This window comes from Jaculus jaculus, chromosome 10, assembly GCF_020740685.1.
Source record: "Jaculus jaculus isolate mJacJac1 chromosome 10, mJacJac1.mat.Y.cur, whole genome shotgun sequence".
NCBI classification, from domain to species: Eukaryota; Metazoa; Chordata; class Mammalia; order Rodentia; family Dipodidae; genus Jaculus; species Jaculus jaculus.
In genome coordinates, this window is record NC_059111.1 from 81836166 (window position 1) to 81855240 (window position 19075).

At 35.5% G+C, this 19075-nt stretch overlaps 1 protein-coding gene across 2 annotated transcripts in view; it reads left to right on the top strand.

Moving 5' to 3' along the window:
• The window catches only part of Cped1 (cadherin like and PC-esterase domain containing 1), a 301563-nt gene that overhangs the window by 138764 nt on the left and 143724 nt on the right, over positions 1-19075 (top strand). For both annotated transcript variants that reach the window (XM_045160324.1, XM_045160323.1), the window contains 7 exons: positions 4098-4240; positions 5263-5335; positions 6068-6235; positions 7441-7545; positions 9949-10118; positions 14482-14552; positions 16064-16114. In XM_045160324.1, coding sequence (XP_045016259.1) covers positions 4098-4240; positions 5263-5335; positions 6068-6235; positions 7441-7545; positions 9949-10118; positions 14482-14552; positions 16064-16114 — 781 coding nt within the window. The remainder of the gene's footprint in view (positions 1-4097; positions 4241-5262; positions 5336-6067; positions 6236-7440; positions 7546-9948; positions 10119-14481; positions 14553-16063; positions 16115-19075) is intronic.

Consider the following 19075-nt stretch of genomic DNA (forward strand, 5'->3'; position numbering starts at 1 on the left):
GTGCCCTGCCTCTGCTCTATTTTCCCAGCTCCTTAGGTGGGTTATCCAGAGGCCATAGTGACAGTTTTTCTAAATTAAGGCCTCTGCTTTATCAAATTTATGATTATTTATTCAGCTACATTTAGTAAATGCTTATCCTTCTTTAGACGCTGGGAGCCTAAGGTAAATGAGGAAGTCCCTAATTTAAGATATGTCAGTCTAGTGCTAAGAGCAGGTAAGAAAGCCACCAAGTCTAACACAGATAATGACATGTGCTGATGCTGAAAGTAATTTGTACAGTCTGGTACAGAAGGGGGGAAATGATGATGTGGAGCTCATGCGAAGATTTGTGATACATAAGGTAGGGGAAAGGGAGAATAATTAGGATACTTTGGAAGTATTTTTAGGTATCATACTATAAATATTTTTTAAATTTATTCTCATTTTATCTGTCCTTCCATGTTCAGTTGTTAATTTTGATTCGCTTCTTTTATCTTAATAATATACATTGACTGAGGCAGCATAGTGAAAATCTCACCAGTTTTTGCTTGAATTTTAAGCAATTACAAGAAGTGATGTTCAAGCTGCCTGGTTTTGTAACCATGATCTTACAAGGATATTTTATGTATAATTTCTTAGCACTAAACTTGTCTTCCATTGTTAAGCTAAAATGAAAAATTGATAGTCCATTAAAGAACTTCATATCAGGCTTGAGGAGATGGCTCAGCAACTAAGACCACTTGGTGCACAAACATGAAAGCCTGAGAGGGTCTGATTCTCCTTAGATCGATTCCCCAGCACCCATGTAAACAGTGTGGCTTACGTGCCTGTAATGCTAGTCCAGCAGGAAGTGGTGTCCAGATAACTGCTGGGGCTCTCTGATCACCAAGTCTGACCAAAAACAGCAGCTCTGGGTTCATTGGGAAGCTCCATCTCAAGGAAACATAGATGAGTAAGAGGGGATGTTTGACCTCTGTATGTGTGTACACAGGGTGTGCCTATCTTTTAATACACATGTCCCTAGACTACACAAACAATACATAGGTACTATATACACATATATACCAAAAAAGAAAATTAGTCTTATGTTACAAAAAGTTTAAAGCATTTTTGCTTTTGCTTTTTATTTTTGTTTTTCATTTATTGCTTTTGTGTTTTAGAGATAGTGTCTTATTGTGCAGCTCAAGCTGGCTTTGAACTTAATGTGTAGCCTCAAGCAGATCTCAAACCTATGGTACTCCTACTTCTACCTCGTAAGTGTTGGCATCAAGTGTTCACTCAGTTTAAAATGTGGCATTTCTTATTCATTACTATATCACTGTCAAGAGAGTGACTTCCTTGGGAATTTACACTGCCTTGTTTATTTAACTTGAAGACTTTAAGGCTAGAGACATGGCTCAGTGCCAGACTGCTTGACTAACCTGCGCAAGTCCCTGGGTTCTACCTCCAACACCACAAACATAATTAAAGATACTTAGTAGAACTGATATTACAGAGTAGGAGAAGTGATAGCTAAGTGGGCATTTTAATGGTTCTAAATGAGCAAAAAATAAAGTCAATTCTTCAGATATTTGTTGATGAATTAAGAAAGCTCCTGAGCCAATTGTGGTTTCCAGCTTCTGATATCTTTTGATGGAATTAATATAAAATATTTTCTGATTTGATATATTCTGATGAGATGTAGTACATACCTGAACATGCAAGGAGTTGAAATAATTTGACTAAGGAAATTATAGTTAGTATAATAATTTGCAATACAGGGCTGGAGAGATGGCTTAGCAGTTAAGCGCTTGCCTGTGAAGCCTGAGGACCCCAGTTCAAGGCTCAATTCCCCAGAACCCACGTTAGCCAGTTGCATAAGGGGATGCACACGTCTGGAGTTCGTTTGCCCTGGCGCACCCATTCTCTATCTCTCTCTATCTGCCTCTCTTTCTCTCTGTCTGTCACTCTCAAATAGATAAGTAAAAATAAACAAAAAAATTTAAATAATAATTTGCAATATAACCAGGCACACAATAAAGTCAACTAAGTAATAAATAGGCAAGTTATTTACAAGGAATGACAGATGTGTGGTGCTTCTTTTGAGAGACTTTTTGAAGTTGTTGATTTGAAATAAAAATATGTATTAAGATATTATGAGACCCTCATTTCATTTCTGGCATAAGAAGTTTGCTTGCCACTCTGCTAAATAACTTAATGAATCCTATAGAGTAGCACACCCAAGTTGAATCTGAATTTTTTTATTTTTTGCTTCTAGAGTCTAAACTGTGTACAGATCTATGTAATGTGTCCCCTCCCCCACCCCACCAAGGCACATGGAACAGCCCTTCCCACAGGGTGGAAGTCTCACTGGAAGTGAGATTGAATGACTGAACTGAATAGTGCTCTGCTCAGTATTACTGCCTTAGTAAGAAAGGAAGAAATAGAGCCGTGCATGGTGGCCCACACCTTTAATCCCAGCACTCGGAAGGCAGAGCTTGGAGGATTGCCGTGAGTTTGAGGCCAGCCTGAAACCACATTGTGAATTCCAGGTCAGCCTGGGCTAGAGTGAGATCCTACCCAAAAAAAAAAAGGAAGAAATAATGATTTCTATATTAGAAGTCCAGTCCAAAAACATGAATCTGCCCATTATATTTCTCCATGGAAGATCTAACCTGACAGTTTTATAGCCTTATATGCTACACATTATCAACTTTGATGTATTTTAACCTCTATGATACTCAGCATTGATGTGGGAAAATGCACTTACATCACATGTAACCCTCTCTGTAATATGGTGAATCAAGTAAAATAAGGTGAGTTACTTTTATTTCAAAACATATGTTATTCTATTTTGACTCAAGGGTCTTAACATTTTTACTGTTAGCATTAATTTGTTTTCTTTTAATTATATAATCACTCCATGCATTTTCCTTAGTAAAATGGAAAAACATTCCAAATGCCAAATGCTGAGGACATGTCCTTAGGTTCTTAATGTGTAGTCTCATTAGGTTTGTTGTTCAGCTGGTAAAAGTTTATGAACTTGGTATTTGTTTATCTTGGGGGAAATTTTGCCTGCACATTTGAGAGATTCAATTACCATTTTCCTTAGGTGATTTGTGCCAATATTTGTCCTTCATTATCATAGCAACAAAAGTTTTTCAATTTGCAATCTTTTGCAGTTCAGATAGATTTAGCCTGTTCTTCCAAAAACATTCATCAAATATCTGCTGCCTGTTTTGTCAAAAAATATTTTTTGTTCTTCATCTTTGAAAGGCTGTGCTTATCTAGAGAAAATTTATAACTCAGTTAAGGTTTGGTTTATATTTTTAAAGGTATTGACTTGAATGTTAATGCTCAGCAGCTTCAAAAGGTAATTTTGTCTTGTGATTGTTTTAACATATAAGAAAATGAAAATAATTATGCTACTAAAAGTAAAGTTCATAAGAAGAAATAAACTTAAGCATTATTTCCCATTTTGTAATACTGTCTCATCTCCATTCACATGAGATCTTAGATTAAAATGTTAGCACAGCAATGAAATTCCCTCAGATATTCCTCTCTAGCTGGCAAAATGTCACAGAGAAAAATGCCATGAATAAACAGCTTTGAAAAACTATTTTTATTCTGATACATAAAAAAATGGCAGTAGCAAAAAAACAAATATTTGAATTTCATATTTTACAGTAGTTTTTAAATACATTTTTCTTCTGTTTGGAGTTCACAACTCTCATTAGTAGGTATCAGCTTCATTTTATAGAAAGAAAATGGGTTCAGAGAAATGAATGTTTGAGTTCAATCTACTTGTTGGTAGAATCACAGGCTAGACTTGGGAGTTTGGCTTTCAAGCCTTTCCAAGTGAATTGTAGGTACTTTCCATCATTAGATACTAAAAGGAAAGTAAAAGGGGGAAAGAAATCTAATTTAAATTATAATATACTTAACCATTTCTTTTTCTCCATGTAATTAGAATTATATAATATTGAAACCTTATATTATCACAATTTTATGTTGAGGGAGGTTTTCTGAGGGTGGCCAGGAGTTGTAACCCAAAGGAATCCTTTATATTGATCACCCTGGAAATGTGAGGCTGATGGAAACCACTATTTCAGTGTTTGGGTCTTTTGCTTTGTTCCCAGCTACAGACATTTTTTGAGACATTCCTGAGGGTCAGTTCACCACTGCAGGCATTTGATAACATGAAAGAAGCTATTAGCAAGCTCCTGCTGGCCACTGAAGTACTCAGTGAAACATCTTCACTGGGACCAAAGACCTTCCATAGGTAAAAAAGAAAGGAAGAAAGAAAGAAAGAAAGAAATGTGTGTGTGTGTGTGTGTGTGTGTGTGTGTGTGTGTGTGTGTGTGTTAGAGACAAGGAGGGTGGGAAGGAAGGGGAGAATCATCAAAAATCATTAGTGAAGAAATATCTTAGTTATCAGAAGTATTACTTGGAAACTTTTATGTCAGGATACAATATGATCTTCTAAACACCTATATCCTAATGTTTAAATCAGAGCATGTTACATATATCATTTGCTAGTTTCCAAATAATGGTAATAAGAAATTAGTACAAACTTTTAAAATGTTTATTATCATTATTATTTTTCATAAAGTCTTCCTGCATATCCCACACTGGCCACTAACTTGTGATCCCCCTGTTTCTGCCTCCCAAGTGCTGGAATTACAGACCTGCACTACCATGTCTAGCTCCTAAACTTAAATTTGAAAGTGCAGTCTCCTTTCATGTTCTGCTATTTACATTATATCTACTATTGACTCTATGTAATTTTGTATATGCATGATATTTTCTCTCAAATATGGCAATGATTCCAAAATGCAGAGAAGGAAATTATAATTGCTGTACAAAATTTAAAAACCTCTACCCTCAGCTTCTTTGAGTATCAGTTAGTGCCTCTGTTCTAAGGAAGTATTAAGTCTATTTTGTCACAAGGATAGAGTACTCAATGTGTTTAGTGTGCTCCTTGTAATACTTTGTGTGTGAAGAAGTGTCTAGCGTGGAGTAGTAGGAGGAATTTCTTCTCCAGATTAATGCTGTTATGGAATAACTCCAATGGTTAATTTAACATGTTTTGAATAACAAAGGCATATTTTTCATTTTCTTTAAAGGGACAAACAGATTCCAAGCCTAAGAATCCATTTCTGGCAAATTTCTGTTATCCATCCCACTACCCTTTTAAATTAGTATAGATACTGAAATTTAATGGTATCAGATATTAACAGTGTATGTCCAACTAATAAAGTATAGCAAGGATGATGTGTTTTCAACCTGGTGCTTTTCTTTCAGATGTAGACTGTGTTTTCAGCTTTTAACTTTTGACATTGGTTATGGCAGTTTGGGGTCCCCAGTGGTGCTCCAGGTGAGTATCTCAAAGACACCCTGAGTGGTCTTCCAACTATTGATGAAGGGTTCTGTGAGTGTATGCATATTATTTTCATTCAGAGTAATTAAGTTATTAATCCCAACTTGCATTAAAGTCATTGGAGGCTTATTTGTCTGTGGATCAAGGAATTAACTTGGTCAGTGAGTAACATATGAGTTCTGATCCTCAGTGGACACTACTATATAATAAATATTTTTTCTATGCTTCCATCACCAGATGTCTATAATTGAGAATCTAATCATATATATATAGATATATAGATATATAGATATTGTGTGTATGTATTTATAATACACATATATATTATACATCCATACACTTAATCAAATAGATTTATGGTTAATCTACAAAATTTTGAACTTTATGACATGCTAATGAACATTCATTGTTTTGTGTATAATAGTTGGCATTCTGCATTTTATGATGCCTATTTTAGAAAAAATGTTATGTATTATCTTATTATCAAATAGCTGTCATTTATGAAAGACTTTAAGATAAGATAATGCGACTTTATTATAATTAATTTTCTTATACATGAAACAATTACATCTTAAAAGGAACATTACATATAAAACTGTTGACCTTCAAAAGACCACTAGATGTCAGTTCTGGTCTGTAATCCAATAGGAAATAAAACGTATCTGAGAAGATTTTCCATTTTTCCTAGTGCCAGTGAAAAACATTTAATGTGCTTTTATTTGTTCAAAGGTACATGAGCATTTAAATTTCCAAGTTGGTGACAATACAAATTTGGAGGACCAAAACAGAGAAGAATTCCTTTTAAAAGATACTTTCAACTTTCTTTTCTCCAACTCATCTTTGCTTTCTGTGTTTTCTGAGATAGTTCAGAAACTGTCTCAACCAGCTATATTTGAGGTATGTGCATATTTGAATTCAAATAATTATTTCAGTGATTGTTTTTATTATGTAATCAAGAAATTTGTCAACTATTCAAAAATAATTACTATGTATTATATTGTACCTCTTAATTTTTCTGACATCAGGACCAACGTTTTATCAACTAAGCATGCAAAGAAATGATTGTGATAAAAATGAAGTAAAGCAGTCCATAATTCTTCAGGAATGTTTGTGGATATTATGAATTATACATGTTTGTACGCTTCAGGATACTTTAAGAAAAAAAAAAAAATATATGTCAGAGGCTTTTGGAGGAAGTCCAAAGTAGCAGTGAGCTCCAAGTTGACTTTAGGGGAATTGAATGATAACATGAGGGCTGGAGAGATGGCTTAGCGGTTAAGCACTTGCCTGTGAAGCCTAAAGACCCCAGTTCGAGGCTCGGTTCCCCAGGTCCCACATTAGCCAGATGCACAAGGGGGCGCACGCGTCTGGAGTTCATTTGCAGAGGCTGAAGGCCCTGGCGCGCCCATTCTCTCTCTCTCCCTCTATCTGCCTCTTTCTCTCTCTGTCACTCTCAAATAAATAAATAAATAAATCTTTAAAAAAAAGATAACATGAATGTTTTAAAACATTCACATCTGTTAACATTAGGCTGGTGACTGGGGTGTGCTCCTTTTAAGCATCACTGATTCTTTAAATAGTATCTTAGCAAAGATTTCCTTGATATACTAAAAAGGCACTGTGTAGATAACTAAACGGCATTTCTCCCTGCATATTTTTTTCTCTTTGAAGCATTAGTCCCATTCTCAGTAAGACCCTGAGAAAAATGAGCAGGAGCAAACATGGGCTGGGTAGGTCTGCTGAAGAGTTTGTGAGATACTCCACTGGTGATGTCCCACATGCGGGGCCCATGTCTAAATGCTCATCTGATGCTCTCACCTCTAGATTCCTGAAGGCCCAGAGAAAATCTTGCAATACCAAACTGGCTGCGCATACCTCCTCAACCTCTCTACCAAGTCAGCATTGGGCTAGTGTATCCAGTCTGACTCATCAAATAAGAAATGTTCTTATATTTAGACACTAGTGTGACTTACTTAAAATTAACTTAGCTGCTTATAGGATTCAAATTTTGAATGGATTATTTAGTAGCTGCTAACTGGAGTAGAAGTGACTTGACTTTCTAAAAATTGCTTACAACTTTTTTTTTCTCTATTGACATACAGGGTGAAAACTATCAAAAGGCATTAAATCAATGTCTGTCTATAGAGGAAATTGACTTAGTTATGACTTTCATAAAGGAACTTGGGAGTCTGGGACAATTCCAAATGGTAAAACAGAAGTGTCACTTGCTTTCTTTTGATGACTGAGATAATTATAGATCATTTGCAAGCTACCTGATTTCTCCTCAAACTAGCTACAGATATTTATTCACAAATGAATTGCAAGCTTCCTCCTTCCATTCAGATAGATGAGCAACATTTAGTTGCTTTGATTTAAGAGTTTGCAAGGAATACTGGAATCAGTCAATGTAAAGCACAGCTGCCAGGGAGTAGCAGTACTCCAGGGAAAAATGTTGATATTTTTCTAAAGGAGCCTTGCTTTTAACCTTGGGACATTTACATGCAACCACTATTTATGACTGCTTATCATATGCTTTTAGTTGTAATTAAATAAACTGAAATGTAAAACATAAAAATATTTTAGAAAAGTTCCTGAACATTAATTGGTGAAACAAATTAGAAACACCAAAAAAGTAAATGTAGATATTTATAGCAACTTTTACAGGTTTCAGTCCTTAAATGGACATGTTTTTTCTCTTCTGGGTTATATTAATTTGTAAATATTAATTTATTACCTATGAGTATCTATATTCAGTGTGTGTTTTCATTCCATTTCTACCAATAATATAGAACTTCAGCTTATATTTTCACTTAATATTTGTTCCTATAAAGCATTGTTCTAAAATATATTATTATAAATTACATTGATATTATTAATCTGATGTTTGGCTCAAGCATTTCTCTTACAATAAAAACCCTATGTATACATAAGCTACTTATATGATGTAAACAGTTTATTAGAGTAATCAATGAATGTTGAGAGTAAGTTTATTTCCCCAAGATAATTTAAGCATGATATTTAAAATGTTATTTTAATTAATTTACATAGAGTAAGTACTACAATCTCAGCAGTTTGGGTTCAATATTATGGAAGGATAACCAGAGACTCACCTGTCAGGATGTCACCATTTAATAAATTATGACTACAGAGAGCATCTCTTGTCACAAGAGGAAAAAGTAAGGAGTTGTTTTATAGAAACAAGGGCAAATCTCAATTTCTTAACTCCTGGAGATGAAACGAGATAAACTGATTTCCTCTTTCTTGGGCAATTCATATTTCTCACACCAGCATAATTCACCTAGGACACAAAAGAACTTCTTTCTCCAACTGCTTGACTCCCTGTGTGATTTAACTGTTTTCAGGTATCAAAAACAAGAAAAAGAAATCCATTTATAGTCACTGAAAAGAAAACTCAATCTATTTGTTAATGTGATCACCAACACAAATAGTGTGAATTTAAAATTGCCAATTGCCTTGACAAGTGTTCAGAAAATTAAGTTGCAGTACAAACCAGTAGACTTTCAATAAATATCTTATTTAAAAGAAATCTGCTAGCCGGGCGTGGTGGCGCACGCCTTTAATCCCAGCACTCGGGAGGCAGAGGTAGGAGGATCGCCAAGAGTTCAAGGCCATCCTGAGACTACATAGTGAATTCCAGGTCAGCCTGAGCCAGAGTGAGACCCTACCTCAAAAAAAACAGAAAAGAAATCTGCTATCTTCTTCTGGATATACTATAGTCATGGACTCAAGCCAATGGGGTTTATGTACATGGTTGAGCCTAACTATATCATACCATAAATGGGGGAGGGGTCCATGAGATTCCACACCGCTCAGAGTAAATAGTGGAAACTGACAACTGCTGGGAGAGGAGAAGTCATATCCTTTAGTCAGGTAGCCACTGGAGGAGTGTCCATTCTCCAGAAAACATACTCACACCCATGATTAGACATATGATCCTACTTGAAATCAGTGTGTCAGAAAGTAGGTTAAGACAGCTTTGAGTGAAAGAGAGAAGGAGAAGAGAGAGTTAAGTTAGAAGACCAAATGTATAAAATTGCCAAAATTAAAAGAAATCAAAGGACTTTGAATATTTATTTTGATAAGTTTTTATTATCTCAAGCAATTTGTAACCTCACATCTTCATTATAAACCATATCTGAGCCATTATAATAGCTTCAAGTTTAGGAAGATAATTATTTTAGAATCTACTAAATCGAAGTTGCTTTGAGAGAAAAATGCGTTTGTCAACTGGCCATATAAGATGCATTATTTTACAGTCAAGTATTTAGGAAGGAAATATAGGAAATGTTTGAGGTTCCTGTTAGAAGTTTTTATGTAAAACTTCTGCCCTAATATACAGTGTTGCAGATCATTTCTCTATCACTAACATTTACTAATTTTTTTTTCTAAATTTATTTTGAGAAGGTCATAATTGTATATACTAGGATTTATCACTTGATATGAATTAAAATATTTGATTTCTGCCTAAATGTCCACTTTTAAAAGCAAAATTCTCAAGCCTAAAACAAATCTAAGCATAACAACTGCTACATTTCAGTTTACTTTTCAGAACTTCTCCTGATATTTTGTGTTTGAACATTTCTTCTCAGCTCTTTCCGGCTCTCACTCCTGGCATTCCGTCTCTGATGCATGAATTTTATGAGATGGCAAGTCTGAGGGGAGCTCCTGGCTCAGTCCTGACCCAGTATGTGTCTCTCGTAAATGAATTTGAACAATTTTGGCTCATGAAAAAAAAGGCCCAGCAACCTTCAGTGGAATGGTAAGTTAGCCACAAATGTGAATTGTGCAATCCAAAAAATTCTCATCTAAAGATTGATTTCAAAAGACTTTGCCTACATTAAAGCAAACAACAATAAAAACAAAAAAATGTGTCCAAAAATTTAAGCTCTGGAAAATAAATGACTAAAGCATTGAAACCATGATTCTAGTGGTATTCAAATACCATACCAAAAACCATGAGCAACAAATTTTCAAACCAAGATGTGGTCCCCACTGTAAAGTAATATTTTTAATTTAAAAAGAAGTCAACCTACTTTCATGTCATAATACACACATGTGACTTACTGGAGCATCAGACAGGAAGAATTTGTTTTATGAACCACTTATAAAAGTGGAGAGTAATACAGTTAGTGGGCACATTTATTTGGGGATCTTTGAAGCAAGACTTTATTCCAGGCAAAAAATATATAAATGTATATACATACATACAGTCTATCTTTGTTTTGCTTTTAGAAGGAGATTGTGTCTCCATTTCAATTCTCACAAGAGGTAGCAATGAAGGAATGAGGAAGGGCAGAGTAGGTAAGATATCTATGTAGTTGGCAAAGGGTTAGTATTCAATGTTTTGTCTATTCTTAACTTTCATAAAGACCAAATTGAACTTAAACTTCCCAGAGAGATGGAAGACTAATGCAAATGCCACACTTATCTACAACTCTTGCAAGTCACTGTTACAAATGGCTTTGCATCTTATTGACTTACTCTTTGCTTCTGCCTTAAGAGATCACAAATATGATTTTTTTAGAAACTCATTAGCAATTAAAAGATACAAATAATCACACATATGAAGACTTCTTAGATTATCTCCTAGGATCAGAACTCACTTCAATTGGTACAACTTTATGAGCTTGACCTCAATGCCTAGAACTAGCAAGCCCAACAAAATGTTTTCTTTATGTGCTTAAAATTAAGTATTAAATAATCTAGCTCAAAACCACATTGTTTTTTTTTAAAGCTTTGCATTCACTCATATATTCTAAGACTGTGTCATTCATCATTATAGATAGGTGGAAAACAGACTAGATTTCCCAAGGAGACTATTTCAGCATTGTTTACAACTGTGAATGAATTCCCCAGAGACTTGAGAGCTTTGAACATTTGTTCCACAGCAAGTTTTCCTCAAGCTCCACATATGTTCTAAGGCTAAGCAGTCTACTGATTAAAATCAGAAGATTGAATTCCCTTGTGATCATGAACTTTAGTAACAACAGTCATTGTTGAGTATAATTAGAAAGACTCAGGATGTTGATTAATACATCTTAGAGATGTATTAAAAAATCTCAACTGTAAAGTTTACTAATTATAGCAGGTAAATCTGACTCTGCCAGCACTTAGTTTCTTCATGTGTGAAACATGAATTATGCTACTTAGCACATAAGATTCTGTAATATATTTATTACATAAGATAACAGTTCCCATGGATCACCTGCTATAGCAAAGGCAGGTACTGAGTATCGGTACACCTTCCTTTTCGTGCTTCTGTGCTACCCAAAGGCCAATTTAGCTTCTGTGGACAGGACAGTGTCTTTCTTTTGTAAAGAGAACGAGACATGTTTGAAAGATGTATCTAAGTGACATCATTAAGAATAAATGTTTTTGAAAAATTCTATTAGCATTTTGTTTATACAAGAATTTTTTAAAAGCATTCAGTTCAAAGTATTTTCAAGTTTTCCAATGAGTAAATAGACTTCATGACCATCTAGGGTTTATTGCAAGAAAGGTTCATACTTACTTTTTAGTTATTTATTTATGAGAGAGAGAGAAAGAGTGGGCACACCAGAGCCTCTAGCCATTGCAAACGAACTCTAGACTCATGTACCACTTTGTGCTTCTGGCTTATGTGGGTTCTGGAGAATCAAACATGGGTTCTTAGGCTTCTCAGGGAATTGCCTAAACCACTAAGCAATCCCTCCAGCTCTCATACTTCTTTTGTACCTTCTCTAGATGAGGAAACTGATATTCTGATAAGATAATCATTTGTTAAAGATGCACAGTGAATACAGGACTGGGATACTAGCCTTCTATCCTATGCCCAGTTCTTTTATCCAATGTATCTTACAAATAAGGGAGGTCATCACTATCTTTATCTTCACTTCAGCCACCTCCAGTGATTTTTGTTACTACAATAAGTCAGTTTTGTATACCTATATTACCCTTGGGATATAATGACTTTGTCTTTTAAAATAAATATATTTTTTCGTAGCGTAGCAACAAGGTGAAAAAAAAAAAAAGATAAAGTGAAAAGAGCAACAACAGTAGGTAACAATTATATACTAGCCCCAAGGCCCAAAATCCAGAGGCCCCAATGGATTTAGTATAAATCTGAAGGGCATGGAAATCTTAAAGTCAATGTTTGTGCACCATCTGTTAATTATCAGTTCCTGGAAATGAGGTTGCATGCATGCTTTGCTCTATAGAAATGATTTCCCAGAAAATCCACATTGATTCAAAACAAATAATTTATTCACAAAATATCCATAAGGCACAATGTTTTTTATGTACAAATTATCTCTCTTCAATAAGATAGCAATGTTTCCAAAAATCCATTTTATGTGAATTTCGGGGTTGTATCTTTTGAGAGATTCTCCTGGAATCTCTGAGAATGGGAATTCTGAGATTTTTTTATATTTTTTAAGTAGGCCTGGCTCCTTTCAGTTGAACATATCTCATTGGTACACTACATGCCACTATACATAAGATCTTGGGTCGGACCCTCAACAACTCAAAAACAAAACAAAACAACAAACAGTGCTACCATCAACTAGCCCTCATCTCATGCCATCCTTACTTTATCTTTTATTGTGTTCCTTGTGTGGAGGAGAAAATGGTCTAAACCTTATATATATATATATATATATATATATATATAGAGAGAGAGAGAGAGAGAGAGAGAGAGAGAGAGAGAGAGACACCAAGGAACATAGACTTTTTGAAATAAAATCATCACGACTTCCAGCATTAGCAATGATAGCAAGCAATACTAGTAAACAATTAGCAAAAGGCACTTAATTACTTGTTTTTCTTAATTTCCTGCCTGATGATTGTTCCTTTTTTTTTTTTTAAGCAAGCTCAAAAGACTGCTTCACTTTGTTTATTGAGAGGGAAAGAGAAGAAGGGGGAAGAGAAAGAGGGGAGAGAATTGGTGCATCCGGACTGTTTTTTTTTTCTTTCATTTTTGTGTGTAGTATATGTGGTGTGGTGTATGTGCTGTGTGCACAAATGCGTGTGCTCCATGAGCCCTCATGTTGGGAGGCCAGGGGAACGTTCTCTCTTGCTCATCTGCATGTTTTATTTTTTTGTTTGTTTGTTTGTTTGTTTGTTTTTATACTGACAATTTTGGTCAGACTGGTTGACCTGGTCTCCTCTCTCATGATGGTGGTGGTAGATTTGTGTGGCCACACTAGCTGTTTGTGTGCTGGGGAATCAAATTCTAGCTGAAACAGACCCTCGTGCTTGCATGGCCAATGCCTCTACCTGCTGAGCTATCTCTCCAGCCCCTGATAAATATGCTTTATAGGAACTGAATATGCCTTATTAAATTTTTTCTGCTACCAGTGCCCAGCACACTACGTGGTACAGTAATATGTATAAAATGTTGTTTAAAACAAAGCCTTTTATTCAATTCTCCTAGCATTTCTGTGGAGAAAAGCAAGTATGATTATCTTCTTCACTCTGATGAGTTGATAATAAAGGCCCACATCAACACAAGAAATTGTCAAGGCCCAGAGACTATAATGCCCATGCTCTCTATCATCCCAACCAGAAGTTTTTATGACTGTAGTTAAATTTATTTTCCTTCCAAATATAAGGATTTAAAGGTCAACCTACACTAGCACTTAGTTACCTATACAAAAGAGATGATGGAAAAACAGGCTAAGATACACCCAAAGTTCCATTCACTGATGCGGCACAGCTTGGTTATTTGAGCTCTGTTGGTATCTCCAATTGTGTGGGAGTTTTTAGGTTTTATCTCAGAGCTCCTGGGGCTCTTTGCATCAGAGCTATAGCACATTAGGCAGAAGCTCGAATCAGAATATATGTTCTTGAATCTGTTCTGTGGAGCCCAGGCAACCTCAGTGTGTTCACCTTGGGTGAGAGTGACTGGCTCTGCCCTGTCCTTCTTGTCTTCATCAGTTTTTCTGCTGATTGCAGATTATTTCCACCCACTTTTTCTTTTTTGGGGGGAGGGGTAGATTGCCAGCTTTGAGGAACAATGTCCAGAAAGTGTTTCTTTGTCTTAAAATAGCTGTGCCCTCACAGAAGAGAAGGTAGTGTGTTTAATGTACTTTGTATGATTTTTGTTCCCTTCATTGATCTGACTCCATTTGGCATTGTATTTGCAGGAATTCTTTCATAGAAAACGAGACTGCTAAAAAACCACAAGCACCATTTGAAGCAATCAAAGATAAAAAAGGTAAAAAAAAAAAATAGTCCCACGTAGTTCAACATAAAACTAAGTATTGTCTGGCTAAAAATATGAAACATGTTTAGTTTCATTATCAATCAAAAAGTGAAAAATAAGCAAAGAAAAACTATTTCCTTCACAAAATTGGATATTTTTTTTTTCCTTAAAGACAGTAAATTTAGGAAAAGTATAGGGAAATAAGTTTCCTTATAATGCTTGTGGGTGATTAACATAGGACATATACTAAGGGCAAATATTTAACAGCACAGAAGGAAAGCTTTAAAAATTAGCCTTGAGGCCAGACATGGTGGCGCACATCTTTAATCCCAGCACTCAGGAGGCAGAGGTGAGAGGGTTGCTGTGAGTTCAAGGCCACCCTGAGACTCCATAGTGAATTCCAGGTCAGCCTGGGCTAGAGTGAGACCCTAACCCAAAACAAAAACAACAAAAAAAAAAATTAGCCTTGAGCCTGAGGAATTAGCATGGGAGAGCATGTGCTTAATATACAGATATTCTTAATGCCAAAAAAGCTATTTTAGTATATAAAAGTTATTCTTACAGACTAGAAATTATACTGCCAAGTATTCATTTTAAGGAAATAAGAATATGTATGTACATTTAGTTAAATTAGTAATAAGCAGAAAACATTCTAAGTGACCATGATTTCCATAAGAGTGGATCAAATATACACAAGAAGCTACAGTGCCCAATGACTATAAGTGTCATGGAAAGATATTTGATCTGAAATATGTTTATATGACTGAATGTAACAAAATAGGCTATTGGCAAGTTGAACCACAAGGAAACTTAACAGTGTTTTTAATTTTTTTCTCACATCTTTTTTCCTTCTCAAAGTATCTAATATTTGTTCACAATAGAAGAAATCATTTTAGTTTTAAGGAAAATACATGAAATGCATTATCTATCCATCCATGAGTCCACTTTTTTAAAAAGAGTATTTGTATTATAAATCAGGATTAAATCCAACACTGTGATTCTCAGTAGGGGTTACACCCCTGGTAAATTATAGCCATAGGGTCATAGGACTACAGGATGGGCTGGTGAGGTGGCTTGGCAGTTAAGGCACTTGCCTGTGAAGCCTAGGACCCTGGTTCAGTTCCCCAGTACCCACATAAGCCAGATGCACATGGTGGCTCATATGTATGGAATTTGTTTGCAGTGGCTGGAGGCTGTGGCATGCCCATTCTCTCTCTCTCTCTCAAATAAGTAGAAATAAAATATTAAAAGAAAGAACTAGAGGAAATATCAATAGTTTACCTTCAGGCCAAGAATCCTCTTTAGATCATTCATTCTTCTCTTGATTTCTTCAATGTGAAATTATCACTCACCTGAGCTTTGACTAGAATGGCTGGTTGTCTTGTCAGCTTAACCTAGAAATGTACGAAGTCTCAATAATAAAATGTTTGTTTTACTGAATTATCCTTTGTTTCTGATGTCTAAACTTATATTGTGAAATGTAAGTAATAGTTTTGATTTTAAATTTGCATTTCTTTTTTTAGTTGCATTTCCACAAATTATGAATGAAAACAAAGATACAGATTGTGTCAATGGTGAGTTGACATTAAAAATTTCCATAGTATAGGCAAAAATCTAAGCATAGTCTGACTTTGAATAACATAAGCATTTTATCATATCTGTGTATATTTTCATATCTGTAGTTTTAGGCTGCCAATTTATTTCAAGTGAATTTTGACAAGTTATGTTCATATTGACTTAATATCTGTCACTTTTGCATAAAAGTAACATTTTTATTTTCCTTTTTAAGTGTGAAATATGTACTCTGATTTTTTTTAAAGACATGACTTCCAAACTCAATTTGATAGGCCCAAGGAATTTTAAAGCTTTACATTAGGGATGGAGAGATGGCTTAGCAGTTAAGGCACTAGTCTGCAAAGTCTAAGGACCCAGATTCAATTTCCCAGTACCCACTTAAACCAGAAGCACATAGTGGTGCATGTATCTGGTGTTTGTTTGCAGTGGCTAGCAGCCTTGGTGCACCCATTCTCTCTTTCTCACTCTCTTTCAAATAAATAAAAATAAAACTTTACATAAGAGAATGAGTTTTGCTTCTCAGTTTTATACATTGATCTTTAGGGGTCTCACAATTCTGCAGGTATTTCTTGCCAAGTGTTTGCTATAATGGGGAATATTTGAATAGGATTTCCTCCATAGAAACTGTCAGTTTTCAACCCAATTTTTAATTTATTAAAAAATTAACCAGTATGCATTTAAATACATATAAAATTTAGATTTGGGCTGGAGAGATGGCTTAGCAGTTAAACGCTTTCCTGTGAAGCCTAAGGACCCTGGTTTGAGGCTCAATTCTCCAGAACCCACGTTAACCAGATGCACAAGGGGGCACACGCATCTGGAGTTCGTTTGCAGTGGCTGGAGGCCCTGGCATTCCCATTCTCTCTCTATATCTGCCTCTCTCTGTGTGTCTGTCACTTGAAAATCAATAAATAATTTTTTTTTAAATTAAAAAAATAGATTTAAAAATGTTTCTAATATTAGTACAATGGTCTTTCAAATATATCTTTCTAGAGAGTGTGCTTGACTATCATGGTCACACGGCTTTCAAATGCCTGATCTGGGACATAAACCTGGAACTTAAGATCCTTTGTTCAAAATGTCTGAATTTTCTTCATGTCTTATAATATTATATAATGTTATAATTATGTATTGAATTACAATATATGATAATATGAGTTCTATATAGTAAGTTAAGTTTTTACAGTGTATACTTAAAAAATATATCTGTATCTACCAACCTGTCTATACTTTTTGTGAAAACATATACCTAGAAAATTTAGTCTCCCTAAAATAATTTTAAAAAGTAATAATACCTGTGAAATACCAAAGCTGAAAACAATGGATTGCTTAATTAACTATGAGTGGAAGTCTTACAATTTAATAAAATCTTGATAATACTTTTGAAAATTAAGTTAATTCACTCATCATGTTTTAACACTCTCACTAAAATCATGCTAGATTGAGACATAGCATAGTGATAGAGTTTAATGACATTAACAAAGATATCCAGTTAAAGATAATAGGTGTTGCAGTCTGGTTCACATTGCTGGTAGAAATCACCCAACCAAGAACAGCTTCTGGGAAAAAGAGATTTATTTTAGCTTACAGGCTTGAGGGGAAGCTCCACGATGGCAGGGGCAACTGATGGCATAAGCAGAGGGTGGACATCACCCCCTGTCCAACATAAGATGGACCACAGCAACAGGAGGGTGTGCCAAACACTGGCATGGGGAAACTGGCTATAAAACCTGTAAGCCTGCCCCCAACAATACACTCCCTCCAGGAGGCATTAATTCCCAAATATCCATCAGATGGGAACCAAGCATTCATGATACCTAAGTTTATGGGGGACACCTTAATCAAACCACCACAGTAGGACTTTCAAGTATTGCTTTGCCTGTCATGGAGAAGAGCACAGGGCCTCCTTCCATTATTCCTTCCTGCCCTTCCTGCCACGGATCCCTCTCTGGGAAGACCTGTTTCTCTGTTCTGAGTCTGCTGCCCTGAGTATGTAGGGGAAAGTTTAGGGAGCAAGAAAGCAGCAAAGTTAGGCATAACATTTTTTTCTGAGGCCTGGGCTAGATGCATCATGGGAAGTCCATACCACCTATTCAGCCTTCTTTTCTTGTGAAATGAAAGGATTTTGCCCAATAAGTGCATGTTCTTCTGTTTCCCAGTATGTAAATGGAATGAACATGTTAGATAAGCTCTTCAAGCTTGTTTGTGTGCCCTCCCCCCATAAAAACTAGTCCTACCTAGATATTTATAATTCATCTTCTTACTTTTATGGTATGATAGAAGATTTTAAAAATACACTTGATGATGCCTCTAAACAGGTGGGGTTATCTGTAGAAGTAGGAACTCTTCTTGTGTTTATTGTGAGTTATGATTATCCCCAAAGAGAGCAATAAACTCCCGTGGTTAAGAGAAATCCATTCAAAGCAACCAAAACTTCAAGCAGCTTTCCTATGTAGACTTGCCAATTAGGTTAAGCAGCCTGCTTCCACCCTCCATCAAGCTGGGTTCTCCACAGATCTAAGGTAAGTTGGCCTGAGACAAGTTGGGACTGGGCTGGGAAAGACCTCAGGTGAACCCCAGGCCATATTGGAAGATCCCATGGCAAAATTAAATACATGAATAAAACAAAAAGAAAAATTGATCCTATTAGATTAGAGTACATCTATCATTCACTTTTATAAAACAATCTCCTTACTCTGTTATTTCTTAAATTGGATTTCAACACAAATGTATGTAGACTTCTTCAGTGCTAGGCAAAGGCCTTCTCCAACCACAGCATTTCTCACAGCTCCAGTTTGTTGGGTATAATGTTGGTTTCATAGCATCACTAGAAATCTCATATCTAACAATGCCCTAGATTTATTATGCTTATCTCTGTGCCCTGAACTGAGAATATACTGGGGAAAATAGCTTCAGTTTAAAAAAAAATGAGTATGGGGCTGGAGATATGGCTTAGTGGT